At 34.9% G+C, this 22,278-nt stretch overlaps 1 protein-coding gene across 1 annotated transcript in view; it reads left to right on the top strand.

The window, feature by feature from the left end:
- Nucleotides 1–22,278, top strand: part of TRHDE (thyrotropin releasing hormone degrading enzyme) — a 427,994-nt gene that overhangs the window by 356,025 nt on the left and 49,691 nt on the right. The window contains exon 13 of the mRNA XM_010353807.2: nucleotides 20,943–21,090. Within this exon, the coding sequence (XP_010352109.2) occupies nucleotides 20,943–21,090 (148 nt within the window). The remainder of the gene's footprint in view (nucleotides 1–20,942; nucleotides 21,091–22,278) is intronic.

Below are 22,278 nucleotides of genomic sequence, written 5' to 3'. Positions count from 1 at the left end.
AAACCAATGTCCCAGCTCAAAGTCCAGTATCTTCAAGTGAGGCACAGATCTCTATGTTAAGTCTGGAAACCTATGCATTAACAAGTTGGTTGTCCCTTATAAAACCACGTCTAAGTGGTGGGGCATGGAATAAAACCTGCCATTCCAAATAGGGATAAATGGAAGATACAAGGGACATTGTGAAGAATTCCTGGAGAGCAAAGTTTATTAATTAGATTTAGGTTTTGCTTTCTGAGACTAGCTTCCTGGTTAGTTTTTCTTTTCTTTTTTAAAAGTTCAACTTTTATTTTAGATTCAGAGGGTACATGTGCAGTTTTGTTACATGAATATATTGTGTGATGCTGAGGTTTGGGATAGAAATGATCCCATCAGACAGATAATGATCGTAGTACTCAACAGTACGTTTTTTAACCCTTGCCCCCCTCCCTCCGTTACCCCTCTAATAGTCCCAAGTGTCCATTACTGCCATTTTTATGTCCATGAGTACCTATTGTTTAGCTCCCACTTATAAGTGAGAAAATGCGGTATTTGCTTTTCTGTTCCTGAATTAATTAACTTAAAATAACGGCCTCCAGCTGCTTCCATGTTGCTGGAAAGGCCATGACTTTATTTTTTATGGCTGCATAGTATTCTATGGTATACATGTACCATATTTTCTTTATCTAACCCACTGCTGATGGGCACCTACATTGATTCCATGTCTTTGCTATTGTGAATAGTACTGCAACAAACAAAGAGTGCAGGTGTCTTTTTGGTAGAACAATTTATTTTCTTTTGGATATATACCTAGTAATGAGATTGCTGGGTCAAATGGTAGCTCTGGATTCTTTGAAAATCTCCACAGGCTGCTTTCCACAGGGACCAAACTAATTTACATTCCCTCCATCAGTATAAAAGTGTTCCCTTTCTCCACAGCTTCATGGGCATCTAATTTTTTTTGACTTTTTAATAATAGCCATTCTGACATGTAAGATAGTATCCCATTGTGGTTTTGATTTGCATTTCTCTGATGATTAGTGATGTGGGTCATTTTTCAGGTTTCTTGGCTACTTGTATGCTTCTTTTGAGAAGTATCTGTTTATGTCCTTTGCCCACTTTGTAATGAGGTTATTTGGTTTTTGCTTATTTAATTATTTAAGTTTCATATAGATTCTGGATAATAGATCTTTGTCAGATGCATAGTTTGCAAATATTTCCTTCCATTCTATAGTTTGTCTGTCTACTCCGTTGATAGTCTCTTTTGCTGTGCAAAAACTCTTTAGTTTAATTAGGTTTCACTTGTCAATTTCTATTTTTGTTGCAATTGATTTTTAGAAGTTAGTCATAAATTCTTATCCAAGGCTGATGTCCACAATGGTGTTTTCATTGTGGTAGATGTTCTAGAAAATCCTGTATTTTCTTTTAAGGTTCTTAGAGTTTGAGTTCTTACATTTAAATTATTAATCCATCTTGACTTAATTTTTGTGTACAGTGAAAAGCAGAGGTTCAGTTTCATTCTTCTAGCATATAGCTAGCCAGTTATTTCAGCACTGTTTATTGAATAGGGAATCCTTACCACATTGCTTATGTTTGTAAACTTTGTTAAAGATCAGATGGCTGTAGGTGTGCAACTTTATTTCTGTGATCTCTAATTTGTTCCATTGGTCTGTGTATCTGTTTTTGTACCATTACCATGGTGTTTTTGGCTTACTTACTTATATTTGGTCTTATAGTATAGTTTGAAGTTGGGTAATATGATGCCTCTGGCTTTGTTCTTTTTGCTTATGATTTCTTTGGCTATTTGGGCTCCTTTTTGGTTTCATATGAATTTTAGAATAGTTTTTTTTTTTTCTAATTCTGTGAAAAATGATGTTGGTAGTTTTATAGGAATAGAATTGAATCTGTAGATTGCTTTGGACAACATGGCCATTTTAATGATATTGATTCTTCCAATGCATGAACATGGAATGTTTTTCCATTTGTTTGTGTCATCTATGACTTATTTCAGCAGTGTTTTATTGTTCTCCTTGTAGAGATCTTTCACCTTGTTGGCTAGAGGTATTTTAATTTTTGTGTGGCTATTGTAAATGAGGTTGCATTCTTGATCTGGCTCTCAGCTTGAATGTCATTGGTGTATAGAAATACTACAGGCTTGTGTTCATTCATTTTGTTTTCTAAAACTTTACTGAAGTTGTTTGTTAGTTCCAGGAGTCTTCTGGCAGAGTCTTTAAGTTGAAGCTAATGCTCGTTTACCATTTTGAAAATTCTAGGACCCTTCAAGATTACACTAAATTTACTTTTCCTGTGCTTTATATATGAAACAACAAAGCTTGGATGACAACACATCTATTTACAGAATGGTTTGCTGAATATTTTAAGCCTACTGCTGAGATCTACTGCTCAGGAAATCTATTTCTTTCAAAACTACTGACAATGCACCTAGTCACCCAAGAGTTCTGATACAGTTGTACCAGGAGATTAATGTTGTTTTCATGCTTGCTAACACAATATCTATTCTACAATCTGTAGATCAAGGAATAATTTTGACTTTTAAGTCTTATTATTTTAAAATATATTTTATAAGTGTATAGCTACCACAGATAATGATTCGTTTGATGGATCTGAGCAAAGTCAATTGAAAACCTTCTGGAGACGATTTATCTTTCCAGATGCCTTTAAGAACGTTTATGATTTATGGGATGAGGTCAAATTATCACCATAAACAGGAGTTTGGAAGAAGTTGATTCCAACTCTCTGGGATGACTTTGATGGGTTTAAGACTTCAGTGGAAAAAGTCACTACAGATGTGGTAGAAATAGCAAGAGAAATAGAATCAGAACCATAGACTGAGTATGTTGCTCAATTCCTACAATCTCAGGATAAAAGTTTGTAAGAAATGTTGAATTGCTTCTTAGAGATGAGCAAAGAAAGTGGTTTCTTGAAATGTCATCAACTACTGGTGAAGATACTGTGAACTTTGTTAAAATGACAACTAAGGATTAAAACATTATATAAACTTACTTGCTATTCCATAAAACTTGCTTGATAAAGTATGGTTTGAGAGGATTAACTCCAATTTTGAAATTAGTTCTACTGTGGGTAAAATGTTATCAAACAACATCTTACACTACAAAGACGTCTTCCATGAAAGAGTCAATCAATACAGCAAACTTGATTGTTGCCTTATTTTAAGAAATCGTCACAGGCACACCAACCTTCAGCCATCACCACTATTATTCAGCAAGCCACTGTACAACAAAAAGATTATGGATTACTAAAGGCTTAGATGATTGTCAGCTTTTTTCTTAGCAATAAAGCATTTTTAATTAATGTGTGTACATTCTTTCTTTAGACATAAGGCTATTGCACACTAACTAGATTATGGTACAATGTAAATGTAATTTTTATATACACTGGAAAACCAAAAAAAATTGCGACTTGCTTTCTTATAATACTTGCTTTATTACAGTATTCTGAAACTGAACCATCCATATCTCTGTACGTGGTAACCCTCAATTTTGACGTAATTGGGTACATGAAGTCTGGTTGTGTCCTCAGGATTAAAATAAAATTTATTTGGTGAAGAACAAGCTGAATTCTTTATGGATACTAATTGAATATCCTATCAGAGCTTCATGAGAGTGCTGGCCTCCACACATCCTTCTGAAGGACCATTTTTTGTTTGTTCTGCTTTGATTTTTAAGGACACTTAAAAAGTTGAAGGGAGAGAAATACACTTATTTCTATTTCCCTGATTTCCCAACATCCATGTCTAATAACCACCCCAGCAAGGAAGGAAAAAGAAAACACAGGGTTGAAAACTCCATGTGTATGTGTGTGTGTGTGAGAGAGAGAAAGACAGAGACAGACACAACTCCAAACACTAAAAGTAAAGAACTACTGAAAAATATTGTGAATTGCAGATGAAAATGCAGAAGGATTCTGAGAAAATATGAAAAAATTACAGATCCTCTATAAGACAGAGAAATCTACAAAAATAAGACACATCTCTGAAGCGACTGCCTTATTTGGAATAATGAAATCTGGAGGTATGGTGGGTTACACTGATAAATCTTTCTTCACATGGAAGAGCAGGAAGTAAATTCAGGCCTGAAAGAGAAGACATGCAAAAGTACCATTTTTGCAAGAAGCAGGGGGCAGAAGTGGTGGGCTGGAGAAGAAATATATATGGCAATTGGCTTGGCAACCATTAATTGAGAGAGCTGGAAAAAAAACAATTAAATTCTAAATCACCACGATGAGAACCTGCAATATTCAGGGTTGAACTGTGAATCACACAGCTCTCCAGCATATTCTGAAATGGGACTATGGAGCAGAAATATGCCCCTAAACAGATGGAACCACTAATTTGATTAGAACCATGTCTGAAATAACAACTCTAAATGTAAACTGCTACTCCTTCAATCTATTCCCCACAATTGCCCTTTAGCCACAACCCAGTAGCAACTACTTCTACTGGGTAGGACCTGCCCCTTCAACTATGAATGATATTTAAACATAAACCAGACTGAAATCCTTAGAACTGTAGAAAAATACCAAAAGAAGGATAGTTAGCAATAGCCATAACAACAGAACTATAACACCAAACAGAAGTTTCAAATATACCCATCTAGTGAGTTCAAAGAGTTCAGATAAAGAAATAAGGCTTCTCTGAGGCGAGTTTGAAGAAAACATGCAAAAGAATAAAGAAGAGATAAGGAAACAAAAAGAATGAAAGAGATCTGACATTGCAAGAAAGAAAGCCACGTTAGAAGCAGTAAAAAATTTTATAGGTTCAGGGGAAATCATTGTCAGGCAAAATGGAGAATAAGCTTGAGATAGTTGACATAAATGAAATGGAAAAAGCAATGAAATTCATAATGTAACAAGAGGTATCCTGTGTGTTGGCAGGTGTGTGTGGTGTGTGTTGGTGTGCTGGTGTGTCTGTATTAGATATTTATGAAAGCAAAGGAAAAGAAGTATGAAGATATAGGCAGAGTAAACTTTCTTATAATAACAGTGTAAGTGTGGGCCAGGCACGGTGGCTCACGCCTGTAATCCCAGCACTTTGGGAAGCCGAGGCAGGCGGATCACGAGGTCAGGAGATGGAGACCATCCTGGCTAACACGGTGAAACCCTGTCTTTACTAAAAATATGAAAAATTAGCCGGACTTGGTGGTGGGCGCCTGTAGTCCCAGCTACTCAGGAGGCTGAGGTAAGAGAATGGCGTGAACCCAGGAGGCAGAGCTTGCAGTGAGCCGAGATCGTGACCCTGCACTCAGGCCTGGGCGACAGAGTGAGACTCTGACTCAAAAAAAAAAACAATGTAAGTGTACAGAAAGGGCACCCTGTGTTTTAGGAAAGAAATCTCACCCAAAGGGATTAACATTGAGACACATCATGGTGATTAAACTGAGCTTTAAAGATTAAACAAGGCAAGTTAGCTAGAAAGTAGAAAATTCAGGCAGGCTGAGATTTCTATAAGCAAAGATAATCCGGTGGCTAGAATACAAAGTATTATATGTAATCAAGTTATCCTTTGGCTACTAAAGGATATGGTGAGTCTTGAATTTACTTACACATGGAATCAAAGGTAAAGAAACAGGACAATGAAGGTTACAAAATAGAAGGTAAATCTCTAAACTAGGAAAATTTAGAAGTAATTTAACAAATAAAGTTCAGCGGGGATAAAAAACAGGTGGTATAAAGTGTACGTGTGCTTATTTCCTTATCTTTCTTAGCAGAGACTCAGAAGATACAGATTTAACAAACTACAGACAAATTCATAGGAAAAAATATTCCTTTAAGGTATCTTAATTGAGATGAAATTCTCTTTGAAACAATCAAGCAGCAAGTGTAAGGTTTTTTTTTTTTAAGGGCATTTTAGTCATAGGGGATGTACCAGTTTCTGTCATTTTATCTAAAACTATCAATTTTGAAAAAGATTTTATCACTTTATCATCTTTTCTCCTAGGTTTCTGCTTCTTAATATTAAACATGTGATTCTTGAGAAAATTAATATTATTGTGTTAGCATTGTATATTAAATAATAATAACAATGACTGTTATTAAATTAAGGTTCCAGAATTTTCTTCTTGTATCAGTGGTTCTCTTACAGAAGAGAAATTTCTAACTCTTTCAGTTTTATACTCTTTCAGTTTTAATAATATTGTTGAACTATATGTGATCACTATAGTAAAATATAAAATATTCTTTAATATAATTCTTATTTAAAAAGTGTCACTTTATTTTGCACTCACGTTTTGGAATAATATTAATATATATCCTTGTTCTGAATTAACTAGCACTTTTTTGCTATTGTTTTGTATCTTCACTGATGCTTCAACTTTAGAAAATTACTTCTTACAAATGTTAATGAGGGGTACATTTTCAGACAGTAAGCAAGGACTTAACTATGAGACTGTTATTAAAATTAATGAGTGTCACTGTTAGAACATGGTAAATCTATACCATTAATGTCTTCTAATTGTTAATCATCATTAAGGAGTTAGAACATCATTATCATTACTTTTTCTATGTTTTATTTGAACATTATCACCATTAAAGAAAATCAAGGCAAAGTTACAGTCATATTTCTGAGCTGGAGATCCAAGAGTAATTAAATGTTTCTAGATGAATAGTGTATTTTGAATTTTGTAACACTGGAAGTTGCAACTAAAATTGAGAAATTTGATAAATAGGTAGCTATCAGAAGCAACTGTCTTCCCTATAACCTCTGTCCCTGGATGGTTTGAAAACTGTCTATAAGTTAATGTCCCAAGGAACAAAAAGTATCAGTTATTATATCATATAGATGTTAGATGATTTCAAAAGGGTTTCAATGTATTTTAATTCTAAGTGTTAAAAATTTCCTTAAATAAATCCAAAACACTTTGTAGGTTCAAATTTTAAAATAAGCTGTTAGCATTATTTCTATGTCACCATTTACGTTATACTCTTTGTGGATCAGTGTATTTTTTTAGCTTTGCCCTTTATTTCTTCCAGTTACTATTTAGCACCCTTGAGGGAGAGCAAAGAACCAAAAATCTGAGATTCCTGCTTCCCGAAGGATGGTTTCAAGTGTGCACAACTATCTTTTTGAAGATATTAAACCGTTTTCTATACAATGAATTATATATTTGAAGTCCTTTTTCTGTCTCACTAGTAATAAAACATATTTTTTCTTTCCACACTTCATCTGAAATAGCATTGAGGGATTTTAACTCTAATTTGGAATACAGCATAATATTCTGAGAGGCAGGAAAAGATCACTTTAAATCATAAAGAATTAGATTAGATATTTCATTTCTCTGTAAGTAAAAATGGATATTTTACTAAGATTAGAGAAGGTGAAAATGCATGGCACACATAGAAGGTGTGTCCGTCTCTATCCATTTTCTATTATTCATTATTGCTTGAAATAGTTTCTTTGACATGCTCTAATATCTTTTTGCAGCTGTAATTCAATGTAAGAAAAATATAAATGACTGTGTATTATTGTTACTAAATGAAAAAAGCTTTTTTTCCTTTGATGCAATAGATAAATGTTTAAAGACAAACAAGCAAAATGCCTTTCTTATGTTGTACAATCTACATGAGACAGATGATAGGATATTTCTCTAACTGATGGCTGAGTAAATCACTTCATTTTCATTGTTTCCACAGTGTTGACCAACATGCTGCCAGTCTAGCTTCCCACTTCCGATTTAAATACATGTTTCAGAATGACTTTGGAGGGTTGTGATACTCATGAATTTATGGGGCACTTGTATGTGGGATTCTCATCACTGTACAGCAACCCTGTCGTTTTTGTGACAGAGACTGTTTGACTGGTTTTGGATTTATGATGGAGATAATTCAGAACAGAGTAATAATTTTCCCTTGGCAATTGCACTACCATTTGGTACTTTGTCCCTAAGGGGAAAATGAATGTGCTGGGATCTGTACATGAGTTTATTAGCTCAATGTAGGGAACAAATCAAGGTCAGAATACAGATGCACGGCACGTGATGCTGAATTCTAGTTCTAGTTCTTCAGTTTTAAGGCTGCCACCTTTGTGTGGCACTTTACAGTTTACAAAATACTCTTCCATTTCTTGTCTTTTAACTCATGATGGCACTAGAAGGTAAATACCCTTTCCCCCATTGTATAAAGGAAGAAACTGAGACTAAAATGGTCGCCTTTCTTGAAGTTTGTTATTCAGCAAATATTCTTAAGCATACGCCATATGAAGGCTTTATGATACATATTGGGGATACAGAGATAAATAAGATTTAGACTCTGCTTTGTTTTCTAACTATTGTGAAGAATTTCAAATGTGCACACACACTGGAAAAAGAATGTAATGAAGCTGCTCTATCAATCATTTTGCATCAACAATTGTTTACTCATGGTCAATCTTATTTCATCCATGTCCCCATCCAAACTTTTATACTATTTTGAAGCAAATTCCACACTTAAAATTAATTTATTTAAATAATTTCACTGTGTATCTCTAATAATAATTATTATTTTTAAACATGACCATCTAAAAATGAACATCCCTTTAATAATATCAACTATCCTGGAAGTGTTCAAATTTCCAACAGTCTCATAAATGCCATATTGTTTTCACAGTTTGCTTGAATTAGTATCTAAATGATTTTACTTCTCAGTGACTAGTTAATATCTTTTCAGTTTAAAACTATTTATTTTTCATTTTAGTTAAAAAACAATTTCCTTCCCAACTATTTAGTGAGGAAAGTTGTTTTTCCTATTCAACTTTCCACAGTCTGGATTTTGCTGATTGCCTCCCCACTGTGCACTTCTATGTGTTCCTCTGTCCCCTCTTTTCACTGTAAATTGGTAACTGGATCTAGAGGCTTGATCCAGTACAGGTTTAAATTTTAGGCAAGATTACTTCAGAGTTGATTCTATATGCTCACATAACATAAATAATTGTCTGTCTTTTTGTGATATTCACAACTGTTGCTGTCCAATGTCTAAATCTGTTAATTCACTGGGTGTTGCAAAGTGCTGTTTCCTTCATTCATGTTTTTTTTTTTTGTTTGTTTTGTTTTTTTTTAATGTGTAAATGGAATAGGTTTTCAAAGAGAAACTTACTGTTGTTTACTATTTGGTAACCAGTGATACAGTTTCTTTTTTTAAAAAAAGTCAGAATAAATGCTTGATGGTTTTTATTTTTCAGTTTCAAAACTAATGAGCTAGTAGTTCTCTAGCATGCTCCATAGTGACCAATTATTTTGTTTTGTTTTGTCTTTAAGTTTCATTTTGACCTTATGAATTTAAGTCTATCAGATAGGTTTCGAGTCATAGCAGTTTTATTCTTTTTTTTTTTTTTTTTTTTTTTTTTTGAGACGGAGTCTGGCTCTGTCACCCAGGCTGGAGTGCAGTGGCTGGATCTCAGCTCACTCCCAAAGTGCTGGGATTACAGGCTTGAGCCACCGCGCCCGGCCACAGTTTTATTCTTAATGACACTCAAAAGTGGTCTAACTTTGACCAGGAGGTTCTTTAAGTTGGTTGCAGAGCACAGATTAAATGGGTTGCTGTCACTTTGCTCTTGGTAGAGTCCCTCTGTCTTTTTTGGCTGCTCTTTTAAAGCCTTTCAAAGCCTTTCCAAGCCTTTCCTCTTTTTAAAGCCATCATTCCCTTTAGCATCACTAGATTACACTCTCAAAAGTGTTTCTATTTTTCTTCAAAAATGTACCATTTTTTAGAGTGTTGTATTGTCTTCCTGCTTAATTATTAAACTTTGCGTCAGTCTAAAATTTCAACCCTAGCCCTACATTTAAAAAATTATAAAGGGCTCATATATGTATTGATACCTGCATGTATGAGCTAGAGCTGTACTTGGTTTTGAGATTTATTTTTGAAATATTTAATTGAGATGGGCTATCTTTGGGTTTCTTTTCAGGCCCAAAACTCAGCCCTACAGTTTTGTAGAGGATGCGATCACTCCCATGCACCATATGCCATTATTTGAGTCCTTCACCCTTTCCTTCTCAGGCAAAGTATAGAACCCGAAACCACTTTCCATACCCTTAATTCTTGCCTTTCCTATAAAACCTTGAGATAGAAAGTATTTCTTTGTTTGAAGCATTTTTTCTTATGTAAATTAAATATACTTTATATCACTACCTCCCCTTTGTGGGGGGACTACATCCTGGTACTCTATTTGTTTACCTGTGTCAACAATATTTCTGAAAGCAAAGTGTTATTGTAATGCATGATGTTCATGGTAGGTATAGTACTGCTAACTGAATCAGCCTCTGTAGGCCAGAGTCTGGGCTAAGAGTGTTCTCTGATTTATGTAGACTGGATGAAATACTAAAGGAATCCAGGGAATGGGATCAGTGTTTAAGAACATGGCTTTGGGTAATGTGGCAAAAAAATGGCCAAAGGCTAAAAGGAGTATTTATGAGTCACTAAGACCTCCATTTTAATGTCCTCCATGAACCAAACTTCTCCCTCCATCCCCATTTATTGTTATGCTTTTCTCATAAGACCTCCATGGATTATTCCCACTTGATATCCCCTATAATTTTCTCTTGTATTTTCTTTTACTAGAACATGGTAAAGAGAATAAAAAATTATCACCAGTTCTTTTTGGAATAGTGGCAAGAATATCATGGGCATGGTGTAGGAAGACTGGGTTCAAATTCCAGCTCTCCCCTTATTTGCAATATGACCCTGGGAAGGTTAGAAAAGTTTTTTGAGCCTCAGTTTTGATCTGTAGAATGGGGATGGTAATACGGCCAACCTGAGAAGATTGTTTCAAGGATTTAGTCACATGGTACATGCAAAGCATTGACACAGGGACTGACATACACGGAACCCTAAAGCAATGTTGGCTATCACAGTGCCTGTCTGATCTATGTAAGGCTCTCTGCTCCTTTGTCTGGGATCATTTGCTACTTTACAAAGACTGAAAACATGTACTCAGAGATTTTCCAAGAAACACATGTTTAGCTTAATAATTCTAATTCGAGTATTCTATCCAAAGAAAATCATTCAGAACATGTGAAAGTATTATGTACAAAGATGTTCATAGACCAGTTATTTATGATGTAAAACATGTATATAACCACAATATTTGACAATAGTGAACTACACTTATCTTCTCAACAGAATATTGTTAGAACCAATCCAAAGGTAATTATGAAGAATTTGAATAACATCCCAAAATTTTCTGAGTACTGATTTTATTTCCTGCTCTTTTCTTTCTTTATTTTTTTTAACTTTTATTTTAGGGTCGGGGGTACATGTGCAAGTTTGTCATATATGTAAATTGCGAGCCATGGGGATTTGGTTTACAGATTATTTTGTCATGCAGGTAATAAGCATAGTACCTGATAGGTAGTTTTTCAATCTTCACCCTCCTCCCTCCCTCCACAATAAGTTAAATATATAAACTTCTGTGTGTAATATATAAAAGACAAAACTTTTGACATGCATATTAGACTAGGGAAGACATAGTTCTCTTTAAGTTGTTTGGTTTGAGTGATGTTTTTACTCTTTTCTAGTTTCCTGTTATTCACACATTTCTCCAAAAAGCAGCCATATAGGAAGTTAGAAGCTTCACTGATTTATGGACCTTTAGGTTAACGATTGGATGTCCTGATGACAGTAGACTCAACCTCTGAAAAATCCTGTTGGAATTTTTTATTCTTTTTACTCCCATGTGGCCCCTTTAGAGCACTGAAAAACTTCACTGCTCAATAAGCAGAATTCCATACTAGCTTTAAGAATTGCATTTTCCATGGAAATCATAATCTCTGTGGATTATTATTTTTTATTCATTTCAGGCAGTAGTCTGTATTTAAATTCTAGGCTAATTCTGCTAATTAACCCAAAGTGGAATATACACCTTCCTGTACATAAAGTACATATTATTTTAAAATGTCTTCATTATTGAAATTATTTATCAGTGACCTTCCTTATGTTTTCTAATGCTGCTTTTAACATTTAAACAATAAAAAATGTGTGGATAAGTTTTGTAATAATTTTTTCTGATATTTTCATAAGAAACTTTCTAAAACAAATGTCATGCATGGTCTGTCTTTAAAACTCATATTCTCTGTTTTTATGTCATTCATTTCACTCACTAGGTATATATTTTTCTCATGTAAGCATGGTCCGTGTAGTGAGAGACCAACTGGGAAATCATATTTCACATCCTTCTCATCTTGAAAGACCACGTGGCACATTTGAGTTTGCTCTCCGTAGCAGCCAGAGTCACCCTTTTAAAACATAAATCAGATCGTGCCATTTCCCAGCTCAAAAACTTGCGGTGACTTTCCATCACACGTAGAAAAACAATCTGAGCTCCCACTGTGCAGCAAAATGTTCGGGTGCCTGCCTGTGTGTGTATGCACCTGGGTCTCCGCTAGGTCTCTGCAGGGGCAGAAGCAGGAACCACAGGTGGACTGCCTGCCCCTACAGAGTCACCTTCTAAGCGCATGAGAATGAGAACATCACCATGGTGCAGGGCATCTGACTTTCAGAAAACGTAATTGATGGAAGAAAGCAACTCCCATCCTCTGATTTAATGTCACAGCAGTATTCTGCTGTTTGTGGTGCATCAGTTTTTTCATGAAGATTTTGAGTACCTGAGGAACTGGCATTGGAGCATGCTAAAATAAAGATTCTGAAAATCAGAAATAATTAAAGCAAGGTAAAGAACTGGACCAACCAAGAGAGGGCCACTGCCAATGAGCTTTGCTTCACAGAGTCTACTAAGTGAGGAGGAAGGCTGTAAGGCAAAGCACCTGGCTAAACACCTGGAAGAGAAAAACCTAGTGGCAAAACAGCAGGATGCATTTTACAAGAAGCAGCTGGCTAGACTGGAGGAGAGGAGCTGAGTTCCACAAAGTCACCACTGAGCAATATCAGAAAGCTGCCAAAGAGATGGAAGCAAAGTTCAGTGACATGAGTTTTGTCCTATCTGTGCTGATCTGCAGGCCAGAATTCTTCAGTGTTGTCATGAGAGCACACCCCAGACTCTCAGTGGCTTTGCACTAGCTAACCTGTAAGTGTGCTGTGTTCATCATGCCAAACAGGACATGATTGAGAAGAGATGGTAATATCAACTTCTGGAACAAGCAAATCTCCTTCAGCGTTAATTCCAGAGGTAGAACTTTTTTTTCCTAGCAAGAAATTAACGCATTTAAAGAGAATACCATTAAAGAGAAGCACCAGAGGGTGAATTCTGACAAATTATATCACATTTTGATCAGTAATGATTTGAAAAGACAGCCTTCTTGACCTTTTTGCACTTTCTACTTCTACTGGCCATAAAAACTTTCTCTTCTAATCAAGCTCCTTCATTTCATGAACCTTCACTCTAACAAAGCTAGGGGTGAGGGTGAGGCTAAGTTATTAATAATTGGAGTGTAAAGAAGAGAGGGGAAAAAAACCTAGATCTTGGGAAAAGAGTGCTGTGTGAGATTATCTAGGCTGTGGCATATTGGTTTTCTCCTTTGACTGTATAAGAGTTCTTTCACTTTAACTTCTTATGATGATCATGCCAGTAAGAGACAAAAAGGAAGGAAAATTTACCTCTTGTTAGAATAATGTTTATGATTACAAGTGAAATAAGGCATTTAAAAAATCAATATAAAGGCAACCTTAAGCTTTTACAATCTCTTCTCTATCGTGAATACTGACATCTTTTCTTCATTCACTATTAATAACAAATACATTTTCTCATGCACAAAAGAGAAAAACAACCCAAAGCCCTTATTATTTCAGGTTTTTCATGCTCTGGTTACCGCTGACCTCTGCAACTTCATACCCTGACCTTTTTCCTCAGCTAACTCCATGCCAGCTACAAAGGCCCTCTGTTATTCCTTCAACATCCCAGTCTGTTCCTGTCTCAAGACCTTTGAATTTGCTGTTTCCTCAGTCAGTATTCTCCTCCCACCAAACTTGCTGTTTCCTCAGTCAGAATAATTCTCCCACCAGAATCGATCAACCTGTTCTCTCACTTCATGCAGATGACACCTTCCCTAACCACCCATTTAAACCACTCCCCTCTAATTCTTCTTTCCCTAACCCTGCTTGCTTTCCCTTCATAGGATCTGGGACCACATTATGTATGTATTTGTGGATTAACTCTAATGTGATAAATTCCATGAAAGTGACATGCAAGCCAGATGTGAATGGAAGGAAGGAAGAAAGTAGTTGACCCTAATTCAAAGAGTTATTTTGAGAGGTTGCCTCATGGGGTAGCAGGAGCTTGCTTGTCAGTCCTGGCAATTCTAGCCCTGCTACTTGTTAGCCATGTGAGGTTGGCAAGGGGCATATTTTCTGAAACTTTAGCTTCTTTCTCTAAAAACAATGGGCATAATAGTACTGATATTGATGCTTAGTATAACTGTTCTAAAGGATAGTAGACTGAAATAAATTTAGACCATATTTTCATAACATCATAACTGGTATACATTAATTCTTCAATACATGATAGCTTGAAATTATTAAGTGGAAAGTTTTCTAAACAATAGTTGACTTGGGCCATAAAACTAAGGTTTTTTTCTCTTTTTGACCAAATAACTGACATCTGTTAATTCTTCCAATTAATGGTCAAGTATTGACCCTATTTCTCAGCACTATTAAGTACCCAGTAGACTCTGTTTTAAGATTATGGTTGATTTCTTATGATATTATGTTTGGAAATACAGAAGAAAGCATGTATAGAGAAGAAATGCTGGATGCAATGATGGTGGTAGTGAGACTACATAAACTACAAAATAAATGTTTCCTGGATGTCTAACTTTTAATTTTTAAATGTTTACTGTAGAAGGAACTCTAGAAATCATGTTGTTTACCCTTGCCAATTTTCTGACTAGGAGAAAGAGATTTCTAAGCCTTCCATCAATTTATTTAAATGAATGGCATAAATAACACTATTGCTTCTAGGAAAGTAATTTGCTAATCAGAGAAAAATAAAGTAGAGATGTTTGTATAATGCCTCTACATGCTCACTGGCTGTAAAGCTATTTTATTTTGGTATAGACTCACTAATGTAAAACTGTTGTCTAGATAGCAGTGGACTTCTTGTCTTCTCTATGTGTTGTCATTAATAAAATAGATGAGAAAAAATACTATCAATATCACCCTAATAAAATCCTCTCATCCTGCTGTTTTTTAACCTTCAAAAATGCTTAATTAAAAATTATGTTTAAGTTTTATAGTATCTTTGGCAAGTACTCCTGTTTTTAAAAGCTATGACATTATTGCCATAATTTAATTTGGTTTAAGGACCATTTATTGAGTGCCTATTTTGTGCTGGGTTCTGCATTAGGCTGTGGGGATAAAAAGACGGGTAGAGCATATTTCATTTTCTGAAAGAGCTAAGGCCAGTGAGTAAGATAATACTGTGAGAAAATAATGACTAATGTCCTGATAATTATTATGAATAGAGGTGTTCTCAAAGTGTTAGTTGAAACCAGAATAAAGGTGCCTAAGTCAAGTTTGGGATCAGGCTTTCTGGAAGAGAAGGAGCAGAAGGAGGAGGGGCTCTGAGATCTCTTCTCTGTGCACCTTTTCACATTACTAATTGTGTTAGGCCATTCTTGTAATGTTATAAAGAAATATGTGAGACTGTGTAATTTATAAGAAAAGAGGTTTAATTGGCTCACAATTTTGCAGGATGTAAAGGAAGCATAGTCCTCGTGTCTGGAGAGGCCTCAGGAAACTCCTACTCATGGTTGAAAGTCAGTAGGAGCAGACACATCAGCTGACAAAAGTAGGAGCAAGAGAGAGAGAGTCACGGGGAGGCATCATATACTTTTAAATGACCAGATCTCATGAGAACTCAGCATCAGGAAGACAGCACCAATCCATGAAGGGGGATCTGCCTCATGATCCAAACACTTCCAACCAGGCCCCACTTCCAGCATTGAGAATTGCAATTCAACATGAGATTTGAGTGGGGACAAATGTTCATACTATATCACTAATTTTATGGGGCCACAAATTAGTAACTTCCTTTTACATCTCTTCAGACAATTAAGCAATGGCTGAATGATATATATTTTTTTTTTTTCTCTAGAAACTGATCAAATGAGCTGTTGGTTGACAGAGATACTTCCCCTATGTTTTTCCCCTTTTATTCTATGGTACATCAAGAACTATTGGGATTTCCAATCTGTGCCATAAGGTTTTCCCACAAAGAGCGTATAAAGCCTTTTAATAATGAATAATGAAAAATAGCAGATAAATCCTACTAAACTTTGTAATTAAGCATTTCAGCAAGTGCTTTAAAACTCTGTGCCCTGAGGGACAGTGACAGTATCTTCAGCGTGCCTTGTGAAATATGTAGGAGACTATTTTTTGGCTTTAAATGAATATTCAGTTAATATTCATTTATTAGAGTATGATGTAGAGTATCAAGAGTAGAGTATGATGCTCCAAAGAATCTGAGAATTGTGTTTTATTTGTATTTCTCTAAGTTTCAAGCCCAGAAATCAATTGCCTTTAAAGAAAACTCAGAGTTAAATAGGTTATTCTTCTATACAAGCCACCCATCTCAGTAAGATTCAGGAGTTAACATTCAAAGGAATTCAGAATGGTTTTTAAAAAGCAATTTTGGATCTTAGGTGGAAACAAAGCCAGTTAAGGTTAGAGCATTTCAATATCAGCTAACATAGTCTTGTTTTAATCTCTTTCTTATAAAATACATTATCTAGTGCACTTAAAGATATATTTTATTTCAAGCTCTTATAAATTGGAGAAGGAGGAGGGAAGGATATATGTGTGCATGTAGCAAGGGATGGGAGGAGCAGCTGTCTAGCTACATGCATATGGACATTCTTTTACTTATTTTTGTAACATTCCTCATTTGCCTCTTTCTCATTGTCTTTTCTTTGATTTTCAAATCATTTCTTATGCTCATCCTCACTCCAATAGTAGGGAAGAAAGGTATAATCTACAACCTCTTCCTAAAATATTAATAGGACACACTTAATTATATATGAAATACATGCAGTATGTATTCTTTAAATTTGCTATTTTTAATTTTTGTTAGCAAGATTTCCCTGTGGTGATGCAAATTTAGAGAAACTGCATTTCACCATCAGAACCCTAAGTGTGCTGCCTACTGGGCTGCTTACAGTGAGCTAATATTGTGTTTCATTCACTGGATTCCACATACTTCCCTATATTGATTGCACTATCAGTAGTAGTAATCACAGATATCATTACCAGTCAATTACACAAACACGCATCTGAGCTAGGTAACCTATACTCCAACATTATCTCTTACAGTTCTTAATTTTGTAATGAAGCTGATCATCCTCTTGCCCAATTAAGTGTATCTACATATTGTGATGTCGTGGGCTTAAATGCAAGTATATTAAATTATGTAGTTGGTAATTACATATGTTGGTACCACAGCAGAAGGAGGGCAACTTGAGTATAATCTGTTTCTTATTCTATTCGAGGTCGGCATTAAAGAAGGTTAACTGCTGTTAAAAAAAAATTGACCCCAAAACACATTTGGTAAGATAAAATGGAAATTATTTCTGCTCACATAACAGGAGTGTGTGTGAGAATTGACACGGTCATGCAGTCATCCAGGGACCCAGGCAGGTTTTTGATATATTCAATACAAGACTGTCAAGGTCACCTGGAAGGTTCACTTAAGGAAAAATAACATAGAAGACCTAATGGGAGATGTCTAAGGACAACCCAGGCAGAGAGGCACATTCATATTCTGTTGGCTAGATCACAGTCTCATGACCACACCTAAGTACCAGGAGAACTGCGAAGTATAGTTCATTCAAAGAAGAAGAGAAGAGCATGGATCTGGGTGAGCAGTTAGAGATCCCTGCCAAAAGGACTCAAAACAGAACTTGCTCCGTTTCTCTGTTTAATGAGTGGTTTTCCTTACTTGCCTTTCCATTATTTGGAACTTTTATCAGGTTTGCTTTGCTTTTATTTTTTTCACACAGTGCCAGATGTCTTATAAAACCTAGATCCATGTCCTGTCTCCTAGACTTGTACATATTAAGCAACTAAAGAGTGGAGAATATAAAATTACAAAGTATTTCTCAAACTGTTAAATAGTTAAATTGTACCCATATTATTACAATTGTTTTTCAGTAGATTAAATTGTAGATATATAGGTTAGATTAAAAGCTTTTCTGTGCTATAATGGGTGTCTCTTAGTTCCATCCTTTTATGGACAAAGAATGTGAGGGCTGGAGAGATAAATTATTTTCCTGATTGTACGAGTGTGGTAGCAGCCAGATGCAGGCTCTTTCTCAAATCTAAGTTTCTTTCCATAACATTATTTGTCATCATTTTTATTTGCAGGCAAATTCCCTACAAAGTATGAATCATTAAATAATGTCTATACATTTTTAGAGATGAAATAAAACACAATAAATTGTAATTGACATAAAGCTATCGTGTCCAAATTTATGGGAAATGAGATTCAAGCAACTTTCCAAACTTATTTGAAGTTTTGTAATAAGTGAGCTACTTACTAAAAATTTTTTTAAAAAATACATTAATTTTCTTATTTAACAAAATAATAATGGCTTCTAAATAAATCTTCAACTTTAACATTATACAATCCATGGCATGTATAAAGAGAAGGTGAATATTTAATCACCACACTAATTAATATTTAGAATTAAAAGTTCGAGAGAAACAAATTACAAAATCTGAACTACTGGAAGCTACATTTCTTTTAAGGACATAATCTAAAATATTATTTTAATAAAAATTGTATTACATTTTCAGGGAGTGAACAAACCTGTGAAATCAAAATTTAAGTTATTATTGGGATGTTGTCCTGGCTAAAATATAGTTGCTTATTTAATTATTGTTGCCATAGCCTAATTTCACGCTATTTCTTCAAAAATGTATAAAATGGAATTTGCACAGGAAAAAAGTGGCACAAATCTAGGTACACTGTAAATCATAAATTTTCAGATTTTTTAATTATGTGAAATTTGAAGTTTGCTCACTATTTTATTTATGTGAATTATGAACCTGTGGTTGATCTTGTACTATGGTTGAATCAACATCATTAGTGTGTCACACATTCTTTTGTTTTAATTAAAAGAAAACTGCAGCACCCTCTTCAAAATTTGTTTTTATTATGAACATTATAAGCACAGTTATAAGCTAATATTCATCCGTAGGGTAATTTTTGCATGTGACATTGAATTAAGACTAAATAATATGGAAAAATTATTTTAACTGAAGATGAAAAGGACTCTGTTTCCTCCCTGTCCACTTTCAACCATGCACAAATACAAAGGTCCATCTAATTTTGTTATATTGCAAAATAACAGTGTGAAATGTAGATAAGCAGGACAACCAGGCTTTCTAGCTTTCATAGTTCCCTCTTCCCTATGTTAACAGTCTGCATTCAGTTGATTTGTCTTTGTCTGTTTGGGCTGTTATAACAAAATACCTTACACTGGGTAATTTAGGAACAATAGAAATTTTTGTTCATGGTTCTGGAGGCCAGGGAGTCCAAGATCAACTTCCAGCAGATGAGAGCTTGCTTCAGAGATTGTGCCTTCTTGCTGCACACACATTGAAAAGAAGAGTCAAGAAAACGCATTGGAACCTCTTTAATAAGGGCACTAATCCCATTCATGAAAATAGAGCCCTCATGACCTCATCACTTCCAAAGGCCCTACCTCTTAATACTGTCGCAATGGATATTAGGTTCGAACACATAAATTTTAGGGAAATATCAACATTCAAACCATAGCAAATATCAATGCTGAAAAATTCCACCAGAATACATAATGTCACTATATGCAGTGAAGACATCAAGGCTAAGACCATCTTTTAATGTATTGTGGACTCTCATTTATATTGCTTTGATTTTGCTAGAATATTACCTACAGTCCACTGGAAAAAAGAGATACATAGTTCTTTTTGGCTTCTTTTCTTGATATGGCCTCTTAAACTACAGACAATATGTATTAAGATAATTTTTAAAAGGTACAATTTAGTATTTTCTAAGGAAACTGATATTGGTTCTCAAGGTGACATATTTTATTTTGAAAGGAAAAAAATAGAAGAAAAGAGCTATTCTCGGCCAGGTGCGGTGGCTCACGCCTGTAATCCCAGCACTTTGGGAGGCTGAGGCGGGCGGATCACGAGGTCAGGAGATCGAGACCATCCTGGCTAACACTGTGAAGCCCCGTCTTTACTAAAAATACAAAAAAATTAGCCGGGTGTGGTGGCGGGTGCCTGTAGTCCCAGCTACTCAAGAGGCTGAGGCAGGAGAATGGCATGAACCCGGGAGGCGGAGCTTGCAGTGAGCCAAGATGGCGCGGCTGCACTCCAGCCTGGGCGACAGAGCGAGACTCCATCTCAGAAAAAAAAAAAAAAAAAAAAAAAAAAAAAAAACAGCTATTCCTTTAACATTTTTGTAATTTGGACTTTATTAAAACCTAGCTCAGATTTTCATCAGTGTTATGGAAAGCAACTTAAAAAAAGGTTTGAAAAACATGCTAATATTGTAATCTAACAAACACCCAGAACTGCGAATTGACACTTTAATTTGATGATCTTTTAAACAGCAATGTGTATTAAATATCATTACCCTGAGCTAAATGACAAGTAAAGACAATATGGAGAAACTGAAATTGCATTTCAGTAATCAATTATTTTCAATTGCTTGTTAACCTCTGAAGAGTTTCTGTGAAGGAACATATCTAGGCTTGGTTTTGCTTATATTCCACAATTGCTTGCTTTTAAAAAAATATGCATTCTGATGTTTTTGTATGCATAAATTTTTAACTGTCCAACTCTGTATATATTAAGGTGGCACTGGCATCCTAAGTACGACTATATTTTAAAAGTAATTTTATTTTTATAGCACTGAATATGCTTTCTTTATACTATGATGAATCTTGCTTTTCTGTCTTTTATTTGCGTAAGTAAAAATCTTCGTTTGTGCATCATCATGTATCTATTTTTTTTAACTGCAGGGCTGGCTATTTGCCTCAGAATATTCCTCTGGAGATTATCAGATACCTGTCTGAGGAGAAGGATTTTCTTCCATGGCATGCTGCCAGCCGAGCTCTTTATCCACTAGATAAATTACTGGACCGCATGGAAAACTACAACGTTTTCAATGTAAAAAGATATAATTTTTCTTTCTAATTTTTAGAAGATACACTATTTTATTCTTTTTCTACTATTATGTATGCAACTGATCCCAAGTTATTTTAGTTTGTTCTTCTAGTTTGTGTTATCCTGATTTTTGTCCTAATTGTCTATGCAACACAGATGACAATTATTTGAAGAAGAAATGTAATACAAAAGCTACCTTTTGCTCTGGCCTAAAAGTGTCAATTAAGCTTAAATGCTCCAGAATTAAAGAAGAAATATACATGGCAAAGTTTTAAAGTTCAAACTTACTTTCCAAGAGTTAGAGGGCTCTGTGTTCGCAAAGGACTTAACCTGGGTGGAAAGATCCCAAAGATCTTAACAGAATATAGGCATTTTCAGTAACGATTCTTAGTCATTATTTTTATCCAAAAGGGCATAGTGAATTCAATTCACTGCCTTAATTAACAAGGATAAGATCAACATTGAGGCAAAAGCCCATTCATAATTGGGTCCAAGGGGATACAGGAAAGCAAACAACAGATAATCCAAATAGACAAGAAGACATGACAAACATTCCAAATTGTTACCTGACCAGATTTTCTGAACTCAAAACCTAGTAAACCAAAATTACACTACTCATGCCATCTAATCTGATTTAATAATCATTTTCAATAATATTAGGATTAAGTACTGCTCATGAGCCTTTTGATTCTTAAATTTCTTATCATTGTGCCTTCCATGATCTTTGAACACTATTTATTTTTGTTTAGTTAGTGTAAGAGACTGTTCTGTGTTTTATAAAATTATCTTATTTTTTAAAACATACTGACTATACTAATTAACATGCACATTTGGGATTACTGAAAAGTGGATTCCTGTGACATGAAATCTTTTTATTGGAGCCATCTGATTTCTGATGGCCATCAGAATTCCTCCCTTTTTATTTTTACTTTAAACCTACAGAAAATAAACTGTTTAATGATTTTTTAATGGGAATAATTACGTTCATTGTTAGTTTTGTCTAAGCCCTTAGAACACAGACATGCAAATAAATGGGCCGTTATAGTCATGATATGATTTTTTACCTGCTAGAGAAATATTACACATTAATTTCTCCCTAACACAAAGACACTGCAATATTAAACCTTTGTAAAAGTAAAATATATTTTTGAATATATTTGTACATTAGAATAGTGTATCATGTCAGATTCT

Source organism: Rhinopithecus roxellana, chromosome 10 (assembly GCF_007565055.1).
Source record: "Rhinopithecus roxellana isolate Shanxi Qingling chromosome 10, ASM756505v1, whole genome shotgun sequence".
In the NCBI taxonomy this organism is placed as follows: domain Eukaryota; kingdom Metazoa; phylum Chordata; class Mammalia; order Primates; family Cercopithecidae; genus Rhinopithecus; species Rhinopithecus roxellana.
This window is presented reverse-complemented; position numbering and strand designations above follow the sequence as displayed.